The sequence below is a fragment of the Malaya genurostris genome, chromosome 2 (assembly GCF_030247185.1).
Source record: "Malaya genurostris strain Urasoe2022 chromosome 2, Malgen_1.1, whole genome shotgun sequence".
In the NCBI taxonomy this organism is placed as follows: Eukaryota; Metazoa; Arthropoda; class Insecta; order Diptera; family Culicidae; genus Malaya; species Malaya genurostris.
The window spans coordinates 54,710,935-54,729,976 of NC_080571.1; the positions used below are offsets into that span (position 1 = coordinate 54,710,935).

At 38.4% G+C, this 19,042-nt stretch overlaps 1 protein-coding gene across 1 annotated transcript; it reads right to left on the reverse strand.

The window, feature by feature from the left end:
* Positions 1–236: 236 nt before the first annotated feature.
* On the reverse strand, positions 237–18,827 carry LOC131428071 (sodium-coupled monocarboxylate transporter 2). Its single transcript, XM_058591721.1, has 6 exons — positions 17,847–18,827; positions 2,736–2,895; positions 2,326–2,666; positions 1,890–2,249; positions 1,165–1,824; positions 237–1,099 (listed from the first exon to the last, which is right to left on the reverse strand). The coding sequence occupies exons 1-6, from the start codon at positions 18,047–18,049 to the stop codon at positions 1,003–1,005; spliced, it is 1,821 nt and encodes a 606-aa protein (XP_058447704.1). The 5' UTR covers positions 18,050–18,827; the 3' UTR covers positions 237–1,002.
* Positions 18,828–19,042: the final 215 nt, after the last annotated feature.

Sequence of the window (19,042 nt, forward strand, 5' to 3'; positions counted from 1 at the left end):
ACGTATTTTTTATTTCAATATGATACGTGGAATTTTCGAGAAATGATTCTTTGTACTACAGTGCGCCTCGTTCGGACTCGTTCAGCGTCATTCCTTAACATTCCAATTCCCAATCCTCACAAACAGTCGGAACGGCATTTTCAAATGGCTGTATCTTCGTTGATATTGAGCCGATTTGGAAAATTTTAGTATCAGTGGGTTTTTGGACTGTTTAGATTATCGTAGACTAATACTAATTTAATTCAAATTGAAAATGTAATTTTCAATTTCGTTTTTTGTAATTTGACTTTAAATTTTTAGGATCGATTTTTTTTCAGTATAAATTTGAACTTATTTTTCAGTATAAATTGAACTTATTTTGGGCGCAGCAATTTTAGGGGGGCGGCAAAGTAATCTTTGGGACCTTTGTTTTGCTCGCCCAATTCATCTTTCCAGAGATGGAGTTCAGCTTTGTTTTTTTCGCTCACTAAACCAACGATGGAGGCGGCAAATCTCTTATTTTGTCTCGCGCGCCAAATTTCCTCGGTACGTCACTGCCCGGTGAACAGAAAAATAGGTAGTTCCGAAGCGAATGCTTTGCATTGCTGGAGTTTCCGAGAAAAATGTCAATCTGCGGAAATGACACAAAAACAATATGTCACTTACAATTTGTTCGTAAAATGTGAAAATCTTTCGTAATTGAATGAAAAAGAGCAAACTGAATTATTAACATATTCTCTTCTTCTTCTTCTTCATCTTCATCTTAGATTCTGCACGTTTTCGACCAGATTTTTAGTAAAATTCGAAAGTAACGATCAGGCGCGTACCCAGAAAATTTTTCCGGGGTATTCATAATATAAGGGAGACTGGAGCATAATCGGACACTTTTCATAAACTTTAATTGCATTTTATCAGGATAAACACAACAATCTTAAATAGATGTGTCACACAAAAGTATTCTAACTACTCTCAAATACTCGTCTTTTACAACAAAAAATAACATGAAGGCAAAATATGAGATGATTACAAAATATGTTCGTTCAGTACATTAAGTTTCCTCCGTTCATGTTCGTCAGTTGGTGTGAAAATCCACTCCTTGATCTGGGTTACCTCTTGCTTCCTATAATGGACAAAACATAAAGCTAAATTAAAATTCTAATCCGATGATAAAATTTTGAAACTTACTCATCATCCGTTTTGAGAGTCAGTTCACTATTCACCATATCGCCCGGTAGCAGCCAATGTGCTACTGGCGAAATCAGTTTAGACTGCAGTTTACTCAAGTCTTGTGATCCCGTCATGTAACTTACAGGTATGCCGATCAGAAACACCAGGATTGTTCCTACTGTGGAGTACCATACAAAGGAAATTGTATATATCGAAAATCCCGGATCCGTTTCTTCAGGTGCTACAAACATAGCTGCTTGAGTTATGTTAAAGCCATATTCTGCGCATCCTGCAGTGCTTGTGGATTTCGGTGGGTAGCTGAGATCCCCGTTTTTAATAGCGAACTGTGCACCGGCAATAATCCAGGACATTCCGATCACGCTGGCGGCAGAACCCCAGAGAGCACCATGTTTATTGGCCCAAGGCCACAGCATTCCGAGACAGAATATTCCCATTACCGCACCTTGCGTGACACTTGCGATCGTCACGACCATCTGAAGGATATGTCCAAACTGTTCGACTACTAAACCCATCACGATACAGTAGAGTCCCGAGAATAATATCAACACTTTCATGCTGAGGTTAGCGGATGCGTCCGAATGTTTGAACAACTTGTATGGTCGTATGTAGTCTTCATAAATAATCCCGGCTAGTGAATTTAGGTTAGCGGACATTGTACTAAAGCGAAAAAACTTACAGTATTTATGTTGAACTACGAGTTAGCAAGACAGATTGCAACTTACCTTAGGCCAGCGCTGAACACACACGAAATGAATACTCCGGGCATCCCTTTCAAGTTACCAACAACATCCTGAACGAAGAAAGGTAGCAGTTTATCGGCCTTTTCTACTAGCTTCACCTTAATGGGATCACAGTCAAAATACTTCGCAAAAATGACGATCCCCGTGAAACAGTTCAAACTGGTGATGATGATGAATCCGGCGCAGAAGATCCATAAAGCTGTCCGAGCGTGTCGTATACTCGGAACTGCCACCATCCGTTGGACGCAGCTCTGATTCAGGCCCAAATAACCTGTCCAGAGAAATACATTCCCCACGCTGGCTGTCCAGAATGTTTGCCGCGTAGTTGCGTCAAAAGTCATACTGATAATGTAACGTAAACAAGATCCCACAATTAGGTCATTATCTCCACACATCTGCTTAAATGCGGTTTGCTTACTCAAATATGTTAATCCTATCACCGGAAGCTGCTCGCGCAAATACTTCTTCAAAGCCGCCGACTTTGTAGACACCGATCGTCACCACAAGAAAGCATGAGGCAAACATGATAACCCCTTGGACAACATCTGTCCAAACAACCGCTTTGATGCCTCCTAGCATGGTGTAGAATATGCATACGCAGCACACGATCCCATTGATCAAGTGAATGTTTGTTCCCGTCACCTGAGCGTAGGCCAGCGAGGGAATGAAGATGAATATCGGTAGAATCAGGTAGATATTCAGGACGTACGTAAATGTGACGAACTTCTTCACAGACGGACTGAATCGGTCTTCCAGGTACTAGAAAGGTGACAAAATAAACGGATTAGAAAACATGCAGATAGCGATTAAAAGAACCTCATGAACTACCTGGTAACAATTTGTTATTTGACTATTGTAGAATACAGGTACGAAGACGTAGTTAATAATTAACACGATGACAATCATGGTTGGTGCAATTATCCAGTACTGTGCGCCGTAAGAGTACATCTCTGCCGGAACAGACATGATTGACACTCCAGACAGCTGACTAAGAAAAAATTGTATAATAATAGCATATCAGGAATCTAATTGATATTCAAAATGGCTGAGCTGATTTCAACAAATTTTGGATCGAATGAAAGCCACTCTTGTCTCATAGACAATTTTTGAAGTTCACATGAATCTGACTTTCGGTTCCGGAGTTACAGGGTGAGGAATAAAAAAAAACTGCAAATACAATAGATTACTTTTATAGAAGAATGTGTAAAAATGAGCTAATTTCTTAAAAACAGTAGATAAATTTCTCTATTTCACAGGTCTAGCAAGTTGACAAGCACACAAACTCACATCGGATATACCGGTCCCCGGAATAAGGTTAAAAGTACCGGAAATAGTAGTTTAAAATCTCCAAAACGAGACCAACTCATTTTTCTAAGAGTTGGCTTAGTAGATTTTTTTAAACATAAATTCAAATGAATGGTCTTAAGGGCTGAGGCCTGTGTGTTTTAAGGTGATTTAGAGAACTATTTTCACGATTCAAATCTGATTTTCTCAGAAACGATGACGAATATAAAAAAAACCCAACTGACAATCTCTTCGAAAATTAGTTTAGATTGTTCTGTGAAAATTTCAGAATGATTCATTGACTTTAGTGGTCGGAAAAGTCTTTTTTACCTTTTTTATATATATAAAAAATAGGTATAGAATTCGCTCAAACTTTCGAAAAATTTTCCGAGGCCCGGAGGGCCGAATGTCATATACCAATCGATTCAGCTCGACGAACTGAGCAAATATCTGTGTGTGTGTGTGTGTGTGTGTCTGTATGTGTGTTGTCAACTAAGAGGTCGAGATCTCAGAGATGGCTGGACCGATTTTGATCAAACTAGTCGCAAATGAAAGGTCTCCCCGTTACCCAGAACGCTATTGAATGGTTTTGAGATCGGATGTTTACTTTTTGAGTTATACGAAGTTTTATGTCAAAATTTTCAGTTTTTTGACAGTATCTGTCACAATTGACCTTGAAAACAGAATATGCTTTCAGACTTAGATTCCGCACGGTAATAGCTATCCAACAAGCCATAGATTGTTAAAATCCGTCCATTTTTAACGGAGATATCGAATTTTTTGTGTAAACGACTTTTCCTCCATATTCCGGCAGTAGAAGTTCTGAGCGCTGTATGGCAAAGAAAGGCTTGGGAGCAACGTAAAACACGATTTTTCATACTGTTACATACAATAGTTTCTAAGTACCAAAAAGACTGTGAACAGCATTATTTTTCATGACATTTTGCCTCGGACCAATTTTAGCACGGTTCGTTTTTGGCAACATAATCGTTCGAATATGACATATGTAAACCAGATGATATCAGCATTTTAGAGTTGAAAGCAATTCCATAATTATATTGATTTAAACTACTTACAGCAATAAAAGCTGGAAGAACATAACTTCCATATACCATACGACTCAGTTCGTCGAGATCATCAAATGCGTGTGTGACAAATAATTTCACTCAATTTTTTACCTTATTTTCGAAGATGACTCAACCGTTTTCTACAAACTCAGATTCATATGAAAATTCGTATGCTCCTAAACAAGGTTCCTGAATTATGTTTGGATCCGACTTCTGGTTCCGGAACTACAGGATGATATGTGAAACGAAATTAAAATTGTGTAACTTATTTTCCTCGTAGATGGCTGAACCGACCTGTGGGGCTCGTTCTTTCTTTAAAAAATACAGTTTAACCTTTGAGTTGCTACTACTATTTTAATTAACAAATTTTGCTTATATACTACAAGTTAGAACAGACTTACGTCTAATGTTAATTCTTAATTTATTCCGCGCTTGCGCATAAGCCTGAATTTCGTGTTTCTTACCTCCCTAGGCTTGTGCGCATGCGTGGTTATGCTATAAGGAAGAGAGAGAACACAGGCATTCAACGACCCCTTATTTCCTTCTTTTCCTTACATTGCCCAGCTTGCGATCCCAACTATGACAAGTTAAATCCAGCTGTTTCTCCTCCCTTCAAGGAGGTCATTCACTTGTCTCGAGGCATGTGTTTTATGCTATTCCTTCCTTCTTCGAGGAGGTCATAGCCCTGCTCGAGATAAGTGCTTACATTATTTTATTTTAGCCCTTTAAACGACGACATCGGTCGTTGCTCTTATTTCTAACGGATTTTATGATTCGATGTCGTAACCCGGGAGCTCGACGATGCGGGAGATTTCATTTCTCGCTAGCTTAAATTTAGAATCCTAGTATGGGATTTAAATCTAGGCACGCTGGTGAAACTGTCAGCCACATTTCCAACCCCCGTAAATCCACCACATCGATTTACAAAATACCGTGGCTGATATTAATCGTTTCTCGTTAATGTAGGATATAATGGTGCAGTTCTTCTTTCCTCTATTTGAACGCTTTCACATTCGCCTGAGTTATTTATTTCGTTCCTATCTGCCTCTTGTTGAGACCTTCGCAACGAGTTTCTATGAGACAAGAAAGTAGTCAGTGAATCCCAAAATGAAGCAATTAACTGCCACCCTAATCCATAAATATCGTACAATATACGCCCATGCATTATTGTGTCTACCACAAACTTCAATATTCTCCCTATCATATTCCTAAGAATGTAGAAGTTAAATTTCCCAGCCATGTCGTCCAAGATATTAATTTTTCCCAATATCTATTCAGACCGTTCTCTATCACTCTTTCCGATACTAAGGCGTCAAAATTATATCCTTGTAGGTTTGGTTGTTGACTCGCTAAAATTTTATGAAGTACATTTGAAGCGATTCTTTTTTCTCCTTGATCATAAATCATATTACGCATCTTTTCAATGCTATCGGCATCATAAACTCCGCTTTGCATTAGGCTTGGTAGCGGCGTATACGTCCACGTCGTGACTATGTCAGTAGTTAATTTATTTGGCGACGTCGTTTCTCTCAAACGACCATCTGTAGTATACCATCTTCCGCCAAACATATACTTCGCAGGAAGGATTGGTGTACAATCTATTTCGGTTCCCCTCATTTGAAGGATTCTTGAAACTGGAGCTAAATACATTTCAGTCCCGTTATACTTTACTGGGATTTCCTGATAACATCGCTCCGCTGTTCTATGCGTGACATAGACAGGTTTGCATTCCAGAATGTGTAAAACCTCTCCTGCTACAACAGCTGTGTATCCAGATCGCTTCACTATCCCTGAAACGAACTCCGTTGGATTGAGCCGAGCTAGAGTCAGTTTTGTCTCCATTATTGTCTTGTCAACCTTGCACATTTCTGTCATAATTGTATTATAGATTTCCTCAAACTTTTGCCCAATGTAGCTCTCTACTAGCGTGATTTTTGAGTTAAAGTAAGTAAACAAGTCATAATTTTTTCCATTCGGACGTCTTTTGAATGGCGATTTGAATTCTGTTTCTTCTAGGATCAATATTCTCGGATGATCGGTTTTGTAACCATTGTATCCACATATACGAGTTGGATCTCTGGTTCTGACGGAAAATACATGTGAGTCTGAAATAGCGCTATACACGGCTTGCGTATTTCTTTTCTTACCAGCATCCACAGTTTTATTTACCATTCCTTGATAAATTACTTCGAATTCATCGTCTTCGCAACGTTTATCGCCGTTTATATCCCATGTCATATATCCTTGTTCCCCGTCTAAACATTTCCCTTGGGAGTATGTACAAACTATTCCGTTGCGTAGTGTTATCTGATTATTTTCATAATCCACAGAACTTGTATAGTCGTACAATGAAATTGCATACTCATAGTAAACCAATGCGTCTACCCAGGTGTAAAATGGTGTTCGGTAAATTCCACCCTTACACGAGCTTCCTTGTACATGACCGATTATTAGTACTTCTCCATGAGTCGTTCCGTTTCTCTTGACCTCGTTAATTCTAGTCTCTTGAGTCAAACGTACTGAATTCAGTAAGTGAGTTATTCTGCACTCTTCATTCGTGAATTCCTTAACCGAATGAGAATAGCCATATTGATAGTCCGACGTGTGAGAATGCATCCCACAATGTCGTATAGATCTTTTCAAGATGACTTTACATTGATACGCATGAGCAGATCCTTTTGCATTTTTTTGTAAAACTTGTATTGGAACTTCTATTGTCGTTAAATTATTTGTCGGTGGAAAACATGGTGCTACGTCCAGCAACGAATATGTAGTTATATTTATCTCCGGATTCGCACAATCGTATGCAATCAATCCAGGAGCAATGGTTCCAAATGCTTGACATATTATCATCATCAAAGCTAAGGCTGCCAAACAAATATTTTTCAATTTTGTATTCTGTCTTCGGGTTGGTCTTTTGTTACTAGACTCGATGGCAATTTTCTGTTGGTTGTTTCCTTCCATTTGTGAGACCTCCACTTCATCTTGAGTGTCGGTACTTATTTTTGGTTCACTAGACTTTACGTCTAGCACCGATAATTTAACTGTAGGTTTTACTACTGTTCCTTTTTGTGTTTTTATGACGGCGGACCTAATTATACCGTCTTTAGCGCGTCGTACTTCAACCACGAGACCCTTTATCCATTTTCCTTTTCTCTCTTCATCCGGAAAAATTACTATGTCTCCTAGCTTTAGAGAGGTCGATGACTCTTGCCATTTTGGTCTCCTAGCGAGGTTTGGTAAATATTCTCTTACCCATCGGCACCAATATTCTTTCGTAATTTGCTGCACTCTTTTCCATTGCTGTCGAGTAGCTTCTGCCTTTGAGACGTCGTTTAAATTTGGTTCGGCCTCCCCTGAGCATCCCAATAAAAAATGATTTGGCGTCAACGCTTCATCATCTTCTGATTCGATAGGAATATGCGTTAACGGTCGGCTGTTGATGATAAACTCAATTTCTATTAACACACTTCGTAATATATCTTCAGGCATAGTTGTTTGAAGTGAAGGCATTATACTTTTAACTTCTTTTATCATTCTTTCCCATACTCCACCAAAATGCGGAGCGGATGGCGGGTTGAAAAACCATTCTATTCCATCACCTGCCAGCCTTTCTTGAATCTTTTTTAATTCGTTATTTGCACCTATGAAATTGGTACCATTGTCGCTGTAAAGTTGTGAAATTTTTCCTCTTCTGTGTATTACATTTTTCAGACACACAAAAAAGGCGTCAGTGCTTAAGTTATTCGCTACTTTAATATGAACAGCACGTGTTGATAAACAAGTAAACAACGCACCCCATCTTTTTTCCGTTCTTCTTCCAATCGAAACTGTCATTGGACCGAAGTAATCAACTCCGGTGAAGGTAAACGGTTTTACGTTCGCATTCAGCCGACATATTGGTAATGATGCCATTCTGGGTAGATTAGGTCGAGCTCTTTCGTTCCTGCACCTTTGACATGCACCTTTTGTCCTTTTCATCGAGGCTCGAATGTCAACTACCCAGTACCTTTGTCTAACTGCAGCAATTGCTGCGTCCATTTTTTTGTGAAAAAATTTCTCGTGATAAAATTGTAATATCAAATAAGTTGCATGATGCTTCTTCGGTAATATAATAGGATATCTAGTACCGTACGGAAGCATAGTTGCATTTTCGATCCTGCTTTTCGACTTCATTAATCCATCTGTATCTAAGAATGGCGTTAAGTTTATTATTTTACTTGATTTATCTATCGGAAAGTCCGAGTGTAATTTTCTCATTTCATCCGGATACGCTTCCCACTGTGCCTTTCGTAGTATAATATTTTCTGCTCGATCTAAAACTTCTTTTGTAACGATCCGTTCGTAAGATTCATTTTTAATTTTTGATCTCAATATGTCGACATAAATCAGGATTCTTCCTACGGCTCGTTTAGCACGTTTCCAGTTCGAACACCAATCGATGTTTATAAATTCAAATTTCGTGAAATTAGTTTCTTTGACTAAGTTCACTACTTTTATATCTTCCTTGGTATTCAACTTGATCGGTCTAAGAGGCCACAATTTTTCATCTTCTTTCAAAAATGTTGGACCATTCTTCCATATGGATTCTCTTTCTGTTGATTTTGTAGCTTCATCGGCTGGATTATTCTTCGAGTTCACCCATCTCCATTGCGTCATCGATGTGCATTCTAGAATCTCGCTAATTCTTAGGCCGACAAACTGCTTGTATTCTCTGGGATCAGATTGAATCCAGGACAAGACTACCGTCGAGTCTGTCCAATATATTACCTTTTCTACCTTAAGTCGCAGACTCTTTAAAACGGTTTCAGTTAACCTAGTTCCTAAGACCGCGGCCTGTAGTTCCAGTCTGGGAATTGATAAGAGTTTAGTTGGCGCGACTCTGGCCTTCGCAGCTATTATGGTTACGTCGACTCGGTCATCAAATATTGTTCGCATATAAACAACCGCTGCAAATGCTCTATCCGAAGCGTCAACAAACGTATGTATCTCTCTTTTTACTCCTTCTGAGAGATAAGAATAACATCTTGGAAATTTGATTCCTTTTAGACTGTCAATTCGCTTTTCCCATTTGCTCCATTCCATATACATTGGTTCGGGGATTTTATCGTCCCAGCCGATCCCTAATTTCCATAAGTCTTGGATCAATATTCGGCTTTTAATTGTTACATTAGATATCAAACCTAATGGGTCATAAACGCTCATGCTGGCGGATAGTAATTGTCTCTTAGTAGGCCATTCAGGTAAGTCTGACATCTTTACTCGATATCTTATGGTGTCATCGACGACGTTCCAATAGACACCTAAAACCTTTTCATAAGATTGCTCGTCATCGCCTAGCACGATTTCTTCCTTATGCATAATTTTGTCTTCAGACAATGAGTTTTTCAAATCTTTGGAATTTGTTACAAAATTCCTTATATTAAAATGTCCGTGTGCGTGAATCTTTATTACATTTCCCACAGTTTCCTTAGCCTCATCTATTGAATCGAAACTGTCGAGATAATCATCCACATAGTGGTTTTCAATTATCGCAGTTACCGCCTTTGGATAATCGATTTGGAATTTAATGGCATTTTGGTTTTTAACGTATTGTGCACACGACGGTGAGCACGTTGCACCAAAAGTCATTACTTGCACGACGTACACACACATATCCTCTTCTTCTGCAAATCTATACAGAAAACGTTGAGAGTTTTGATCGTCCTTTTTAATTTTAACTTGGTGAAACATTTCCTGAATATCACCAGTGACCGCAAGTTTCCCTTCCCTGAATCTAATTAAAATACTTAATAAAGACGTAGTTGCGTCAGGCCCTGAAAGTAGTTTGGAATTCAAGGATTGTCCTTTTATAATTGCGGCTGCGTCAAACACTAGCCTCGGTTTTCGAGGAATTTTATTTGGATTTGTAACTGAAAAATGCGGTATGTAGAATGTTCGTCTTGAATCTTGCATTAACTCTTCTCGGTTTAATTTTCTTACGTATGCCTTTGATTCATACTCCAATATTTTATCATTATACCACCTTCGCAACTCAGGATTTTCACGCATCCTTTTCTCTTGTCCCTTTAGTCTGCTTAAGGCAACTTGATAACTATCTGGGAGCGACACGTTATCTTCTTTCCATAATAGTCCTATTTCATATTGACCATTTGTATAATTAATCGTGTCTTTCATAATTTGTAAAGCTCTTTCGTCTTGCTTAGACATGAGAGGCTTACTCGGTACCATAACGCCAAATTCTTCAGTCGAGAAATAACTACGCATCATTTCCTTCATGGATTTTTCTTCGGAAGTCTCGTCATTATTAATCATCATTAAAAAGTTATTTTGTTTTCGATCGTCCATTTGTGTCCCGTATATTACCCATCCAATTTTAGTTTTCTGAGCTATCGGCTCATTAAATCTTCCTGAACGAGTATCGATAGCACGCATGATATTAGAATGCGGTAATCCTATCAGAAGTTTTGGTTTCTCGTTTCCGTAATCACTAAATTCAACATCTGAGAGGTAAGGATAACTTTTTACCAGTTGCTTCTTCCGAATGGATTGCGTAGGCAGAGACATTTCCTTTAATGTTCGTACCTTTTCTAACAGATACGTCTTCCCCTTGTAGCCCTTAATTCGAACTGATATTTCCTCGCTACCTTTGTCTACTTGCTCTTCGCCATTTGTCCAAGACAACGTTAACGGTTTCTGTTTTCCGCTTATTCCAAGCTGTCTGGCAACTTCCTCTAAAATTAATGTTGTTGACGAACCTGGGTCTAGAAACGCTAGTACGTCAACCTGTTTATCATTATTTTTCAATGTTACTGGTATAATCTGATACAAAACCTTTCCCTTCTCCTCATGATAATGAACTTTTTCGGCCCCCTTCTCTTTTTTCTCAGAGACCAGGATTGAGTTCTCTGAATTTTGATGTATCAGTGTATGATGTTTACCTGTACATCCCTTTACCTCACACCTTTTCTTGAAAAGGCACGTTTTCAATCGATGATTGGCATAATTGCAGCAATTGAAGCATGCTTTATGCTTTATGAGTATGGCTTTTCTTTCTTCTACATTTGACTTCAAGAACGTAGGGCATTCTGTTGTTTTGTGTTGTTTATTACAGGCAAAACAAGATACCTTTCTTTTGTTAGTATCGAAACTTTGATGCGTATAAACCTTATCTTTAGGTTTCATTTGTGTATCAGTTCTCAATTTCGACTCTGTTAGTTCCTGTGCAATTCTTTGTTGAGGCCTCAACCATTGGAGAAGATCCTCTAGTGTTGGGATTTCATAAGGATGTGCTTCTGATGCAGTATCCTTACGATCAATTTCCTTTCGAGCCCAGTCTTGTCTTAGATTAAATGGCAATTTGTCTAAGATTTCATCTATCAGGGCTTGATCTTGCATATATCCTAAAGAGTTCGTTATCTTTATGTTTGTAACGAGATTATCAATCGTCGTTACAAACTCTATGACACTTTTTGGAACTTCCATTCTAGGATTCTTCAGTTCCTTTACTTCGTTTCTGAAAAGTTTATATATTTTCTGTTGGTTACCAAAGTTTTCCTTTAAGGTAGCCATTATCTTTGGAACATTTTTGCTATCTAGCAATAGAGGTTCCACAATTTTTAATGCATCACCCTTAAGATGCTTCTGGAGACGAGTCAAATTTTCTAAGTTAGAAAACTCGCCTTCTTTTGTTGTCTCCTTAAACGTGTTCTCGAATTTGGACCAAACTTTAAATGATCCATCGAAATAGGGCAACTCCATCAGAGATTGCCTTGCAAACATCCTTACCATTTTTGCGGTCGCGTCTTCGGAACCGCCCTTGGACACACCTGGCTTGGATGATGATGCACCTTTCATGTTATTTGCTAGATCGGCAAAAAACTCTCTTTGGCATCGAAACATCTCTTCTGACTGTCTCAGGAGACCCTTGCTCGATTCTTCTGATGATCGTCTTAAATTGGCGACCTCACCTTCAAGCGCTTTTATTTGCGCCTTTATTATCGTACATTTTGGGCAAGCCCAAAACTCAGCCTTAGTTGGAATATGATCCAACCGCACACAGACGATATGAAACCATCTGTCGCAGTCGTCACAACAGACCATATTGTCTGCTGAGTCGGGGTTATCGCACAGCTGGCAATGTCCCTTTTTATTCTGTTTGTATTTAATCCCTCCCGACGCCATGTTCTCTCTCTTACCTTGTTTTCTTTTAACAATTAAGATGATCTAGTAGTGCGATGGCTTCCGTTTTCCGGCTGCTCGGCGACTGCTTCTGAATCCGGGTGTGCGATTTTAGTGCGCCTGTCTTAGGCCGCACTACACTTTATACGCTAACTTGCGTATTGACTTGGAACAAATGTTCGCCTTTTAGTGCGCCTGACTTAGGCCGCACTACACTTTATACGCTAATTTGCGTATTGACTTGGAACAAATGTTCGATTTTAGTGCGCCTGACTTAGGCCGCACTACACTTTATACGCTAATTTGCGTATTGACTTGGAACAAATGTTCGCCTTTTAGTGCGCCTGACTTAGGCCGCACTACACTTTATACGCTAATTTGCGTATTGACTTGGAACAAATGTTCGATTTTAGTGCGCCTGACTTAGGCCGCACTACACTTTATACGCTAACTTGCGTATTCACTTGGAACAAATGTTCGCTTTTTAGTGCGCCTGGCTTAGGCCGCACTACACTTTATACGCTAACTTGCGTATTCACTTGGAACAAATGTTCGCTTTTTAGTGCGCCTGACTTAGGCCGCACTACACTTTATACGCTAACTTGCGTATTGACTTGGAACAAATGTTCGCTTTTTAGTGCGCCTGACTTAGGCCGCACTACACTTTATACGCTAACTTGCGTATCACTTAGAACAAATGTTCGCTTTTTAGTGCGCCTGACTTAGGCCGCACTACACTTTATACGCTAACTTGCGTATCACTTAGAACGAATGTTCGATTTTTAGTGCGCCTGACTTAGGCCGCACTACACTTTATACGCTAACTTGCGTATTCACTTGGAACAAATGTTCGCTTTTTTAGTGCGCCTGACTTAGGCCGCACTACACTTTATACGCTAACTTGCGTATCACTTAGAACAAATGTTCGTTCACTTTTCAGGTCTTAGAAGACCTGGGTAGCACTTTTACTGGTAAACTCTTTTTTGGCTTGTCCTCTCTGGATGAAGCCACCAAACAATGTGGGGCTCGTTCTTTCTTTAAAAAATACAGTTTAACCTTTGAGTTGCTACTACTATTTTAATTAACAAATTTTGCTTATATACTACAAGTTAGAACAGACTTACGTCTAATGTTAATTCTTAATTTATTCCGCGCTTGCGCATAAGCCTGAATTTCGTGTTTCTTACCTCCCTAGGCTTGTGCGCATGCGTGGTTATGCTATAAGGAAGAGAGAGAACACAGGCATTCAACGACCCCTTATTTCCTTCTTTTCCTTACATTGCCCAGCTTGCGATCCCAACTATGACAAGTTAAATCCAGCTGTTTCTCCTCCCTTCAAGGAGGTCATTCACTTGTCTCGAGGCATGTGTTTTATGCTATTCCTTCCTTCTTCGAGGAGGTCATAGCCCTGCTCGAGATAAGTGCTTACATTATTTTATTTTAGCCCTTTAAACGACGACATCGGTCGTTGCTCTTATTTCTAACGGATTTTATGATTCGATGTCGTAACCCGGGAGCTCGACGATGCGGGAGATTTCATTTCTCGCTAGCTTAAATTTAGAATCCTAGTATGGGATTTAAATCTAGGCACGCTGGTGAAACTGTCAGCCACACGACCTAAGATTCCAATGATATCTAAGAATCATCTAAGATTTGCTGATTTGAATAGTCGACAACCAAATAAACTTATTTCAGTTTTAGTGGTATTCAGTTTTCGATTCGGAAGGCACCCAACAATTTAACTCGTACTACGATTTCTCAAAGATGTCTATACTGATTTTTAAACATATTGAAACAAATGTAAACTAATCAGGTGAATTTGTCTGACTTCGGCTACACCGATTTTCGAATTCCGGCTCCAGTATCGAATCGTTTCTCAAAGCTCAATCGTTTTCTCAAATAAAGCCAAATCGAATTTCAGAAAAAAAATTCAAATTAAAATAAACTTATAGTCCCACACAAAATTAATTAATTTTATTCAATGCTGACTTCCGATTCTGGAATTACAGGAGAATGAATTTTTAAAATTCAAACCGATATAGAAGATGATAATCCCGAAAAGCTTGAAAGTTGGACTCAAAACTATTGCAATTTATTCGTCATATGGCCATACGAATCGGTTTGGTTTATGCTGGTTCCTGAATACTGGCTCTGGAAGTACCTTAAATTACCGTAAATTCTAAAGTGGAACTCACTTCGACATATCATGGAAAGTTTAATCGATTGTAACCTTTTTAGATAGAGTAATGAGTGATTAAAATGTCAAATTGCAGCTTAAAACGACGGTCATTAAAATAATGTCATGAAAACCGAAGAATATTCATGAAAAAAACACATGCGGATTGATAAAAAAAGGTATCATCTCACTGATAGGTGGATTAAGCACGTTTTCTGAAGGAAGAATTGCATTGCTGAAACCGCCGTCCTTCAACTTGTTCACTGAATATCTCGCCTTCAAAAGCATGGGATAAAAATATATCCAGACAATGTCTAGATAATTTAATTTAGATGCAATTAGTGCATAAAAACATAGGTGTTGTCGCAATAAAAATGAAGTGAATGTTGTTATTGTGAAAGTTAGTCGATTTCTATGGCGGCGCCATTTTTTTTGCCCCAGTTTCTTGGAAACGTAACGAAACATGAGAGAGAAATAAATTCGGCTCAGAAAGGCTGCCAAACAAGCGGTAGCTTTATTGGATTTTATGTGATGTAGTCAAAGTTGTAACCGAAAATATCAAAACTTCCTTGGCCACCCAACCCATCGAGAGTCATTTTGCACATATGCGAGAGAGCATGGAGAGAAATGTAATACGCAGAGCGACCCACGTTGTTATACGCGACCTACTGGCCTCAGTCCTTAAGGTCCTTTACGAGATTTCTGAATTTTGTTCGGATCTGACTTCCGGTTCCGAAATTACAGTGTGATGAGTGTTTGGAATGCCAAGCCGTTGGGCAAAATTCGTTTAAATTGAACTGTACAAGTCATTTAAATTCCTTCCGGAAGTACAGAAAATAAGAATCAAAATCTCCAAAACGGAGCTAACTCACTTTTCTCCGAGATGACTCCAACAATTTTCTCAAAAAAGGCCCAAATAAATGGCAATCCGGAACTTTTTTGTGTTTAAAATTTCAAACCGTCATTTAGATCGATGCTGCAAAAAATTGAGAAAAATTTTCAATTTTGGCTCGAAACTATTTCGATTTGTAGGCTATGCTAATTTACACCCCAAAATAACTTCCTGGTTTCTATTCAATGACCAGTTTTTTCAAGAATATTACAGTAATATTGCAGTGTAGTTCAATTGGCAAAACCAATTTCCCCGGTTAGGAGCTAGCTACGGGTTCGAGTCCCGTTTCTTAGGTAACCTTTTCGAGGTTTTCAATACATTGTTGCATTCGTATGTCATTTTCAAATCTGTTTTCCCCGTTAGATACTGATCTAATTTAAAACTAGGTTAGTTATAATAATAACGGCTTCTACAAATCGGGAGAAAGTTGCTCTGCCATGGTATATCGAGGATACCTACTATTCATCTTGGTTCATTGGTTGGGGCCTTATTTTCGGACCTCAAAAGGACCTTTGACATTTTTGATCACCTAAATCTTTAAAGCATCTCGATTGGTACGATGTAAGAGTCTTCGCAAATCTATTATTAGTTACTTAAGTTGGCGAAAAGACCAAAATTAGGTTAAAACCGGGTATAAATAAAAAACTTAGTTACTTAACAAGCAGAGAACAGTTTGTATCTATTGATGATGACCGTAGCATCCTGGCCGCAAAGTAGCCACATAGAGTCCATACTATTTCTTTTGTATTTTAATGCCATAAGCATACATTAGGACACTACTATTACTAGCTCAATAGAAACCAATTCAAGACTCCTAAATTATTTTTTAGAGCGAAGTCATTGTCGTCATATCAATCAAAAACTAAATCCATGATCTTCCGTTCTATTAAACAAATAATAAAAACGCTTCAACGCTGTTATCAATATTGTATTTCAAAGTACACTCCAAAAAGATTAATGCACTTTTGGTTTCGATTGAAACAATTCTTGAAAAACGTTTCCTACACCGAAGATAGTATTTCGAAAACATGCGTTTTGAACGCATGAATCACCTCTTGCTACAAATGGTTATTACGACTTTTAGACTGATCTCTCATAAAAACGAGTTCTTACGTTAAACTTAAATCTAGTGTAAGAGTTACTCATTATCATTGAAGGTAACTACTAAACTTTTGACGTTTCCATGTATCATTTCAAAATAAATAGCTAGTACTTAAACTTTTAGTAACTTTTTCTAAGCGTGTACGCTTGAGCTGTCAAGTTGTTACCCGTTTGACGGACAATGGCTTGCTTGCGTTGGTAACCAAAAAATTTGTAAATAGTTCGGTATTACGACATACATTAAAATTAAACATGCTTTGATTCAATGCCAACTAGACCGAACAGTTTCTACCACATTGGTTGACGGAGACACTGACAGCGCTATGCGTTAGAAAAGTGTGTATTTTTTTCCTAATACCTACTGTGGAGATTTGGGTGTTTCAGACCTTATGGCCCTCAAGAGGCAATGCTCAGAATTTTAACGTCGATATTTTTTCCAATATTTCAGCGGAAGACAATAACGTAATGGTCTGTTGGATCTACTAGTTTCACTTTTTAAACAACGTTCACGTAATAATCGTAATACTGATATCAATCTTAGAACTAATTCTTTTTGTGCAAAGAAACAGAGAAAGTTATTGAGAAATAAAAATCTGGAATAATTTCGTTACGCTCTCGATGTGCTCTTCAAATTTAAAAAATGTCCTCAGGTGAGTACGATAGTACGAGCTTTGTTCAAAAAGTATCGCGAATTCCAGTAAGAATTATGTTGACCTTTCCGACCATTTTGATAGTCCAGTCAGTTTTTGGCAGCTATTGTGCATAGACGTGTTTTAGTTGGTCTTCGATTTTCATTTATCTCAAAAATAGATCAATGAATCTGTATTAAATTTTGTATGAAGAACAACTTAGAGTAGACATTGACATTCTGAATGCATGTTGACTGTTGCATACGGCGAAACTACTGTGGACAAAAGCAACGTATATCGGTGGAACAAAATGTTCTCAGAGGGTCGAGAAGATGTGAACGACGCACAGATCAAAAATCGAGCATACGTAAAAATTGCGACACTTTGCACAAACATCACAAAGAAAGACGTAGCCCTACGTCATAAATTCGGTATGTCTCTCTGTATTTTATATATGCTTTTATCAAAATTTAAACAAATTTAACAAAAACAGAAAATTATGAAAAACACTTGTAAGTGAATGGAACAGAAATAGAAGAGCTTTCCAAACGCGCAAAGTAATGAAGAAATTCCTCTAATAACATTCTTTAATTCCGATTGCTTGCTCACCTGGCGATCAATGAAACCGCAATAGGAAACGTTTTCATTTTCCGGCCACCAAGAAGATAATCCTCCGTAGTTTGGTTCTGCTTTTTCTGGAAAAACCCAAAGTAGATACCGATGGCAACCGAAACGCTCAACATCAGTACAAACACCGAGTAGTCCTCCGTGGTGAACTGACCGTACGGGTTTTCAGTAATTTGTTTGACCATTTTTGTGAAATTCTTAAATCAACCAGTTCAGTAATACAATGTTCTACTTTGCACATCAAACGATTCTCACAATTTAACTAAATGTAAACAACGTTGTGTGGCATACGGATTTTCACCATTCCGAACACCTTTTTTTATTACAAACAATAACACTTGATAACAACCGATGATCTATCACTTTCTATGGATTCTCATCTGAGACACTGTACCGCTAACGATGACAGCTCAAGACTGACAATCTCCCAAACGATTTTCTGCGGGTCCTATTCCTATTCTAAATAGGCATGTATAAATAGATTTAAGAGATTTCCTGTTGCAGCTGATATGGTGAGCGATAAGGAGGAGATTCCTTGTAATTTTCTTAATCCTTCTTCTTCTATTGCTCGTGCTACTGAAACGATCTGGTCAGCGGTACACGTTTCAAATGAATCTTTTATACCGAGTAAAAAAGTGCACCGGGAACAGTGTATTGTTCCAATTATTGGATAAAATTTTTATTAATTTTGTGAGCGAAAACCTCCAACCGATTTATTTAGAACAGGTACAGCGTTCGTTCAAAAAGTAATTGTTAATACGTAGACGGAACTAATTTTCGAAGAATTCTCGATCTAAACGATGTGTGTTGAAAAACTTTAACTGAACATTATTCGTGTAACAACGTCTGACAATTACAAATATCTATTCAATTGTCACTTGCAAAATATAGTTCACATCGTTGCACTTTCCAAACAGATAAGATACAAAAACCTGGCGAAACTATGCTTGTTTATCTGGAATGCATCAGTCAACGACTAAAAACAAACAGAACTCCATATCCATATTCCTAGTAACTGAAGCTCTAGTAATGAAACATGCACTGCGCTGAGCTGCATCAAGTTCCCGACAATTTGGTGTATCGAATTTCGTCCAGACCACAAACTAGTATCCTGCGGCTTCCGATCGTATGGAGGTCAATGTACTGTGGCACGTTGTTTCTGGTCAAATGAATCGGTG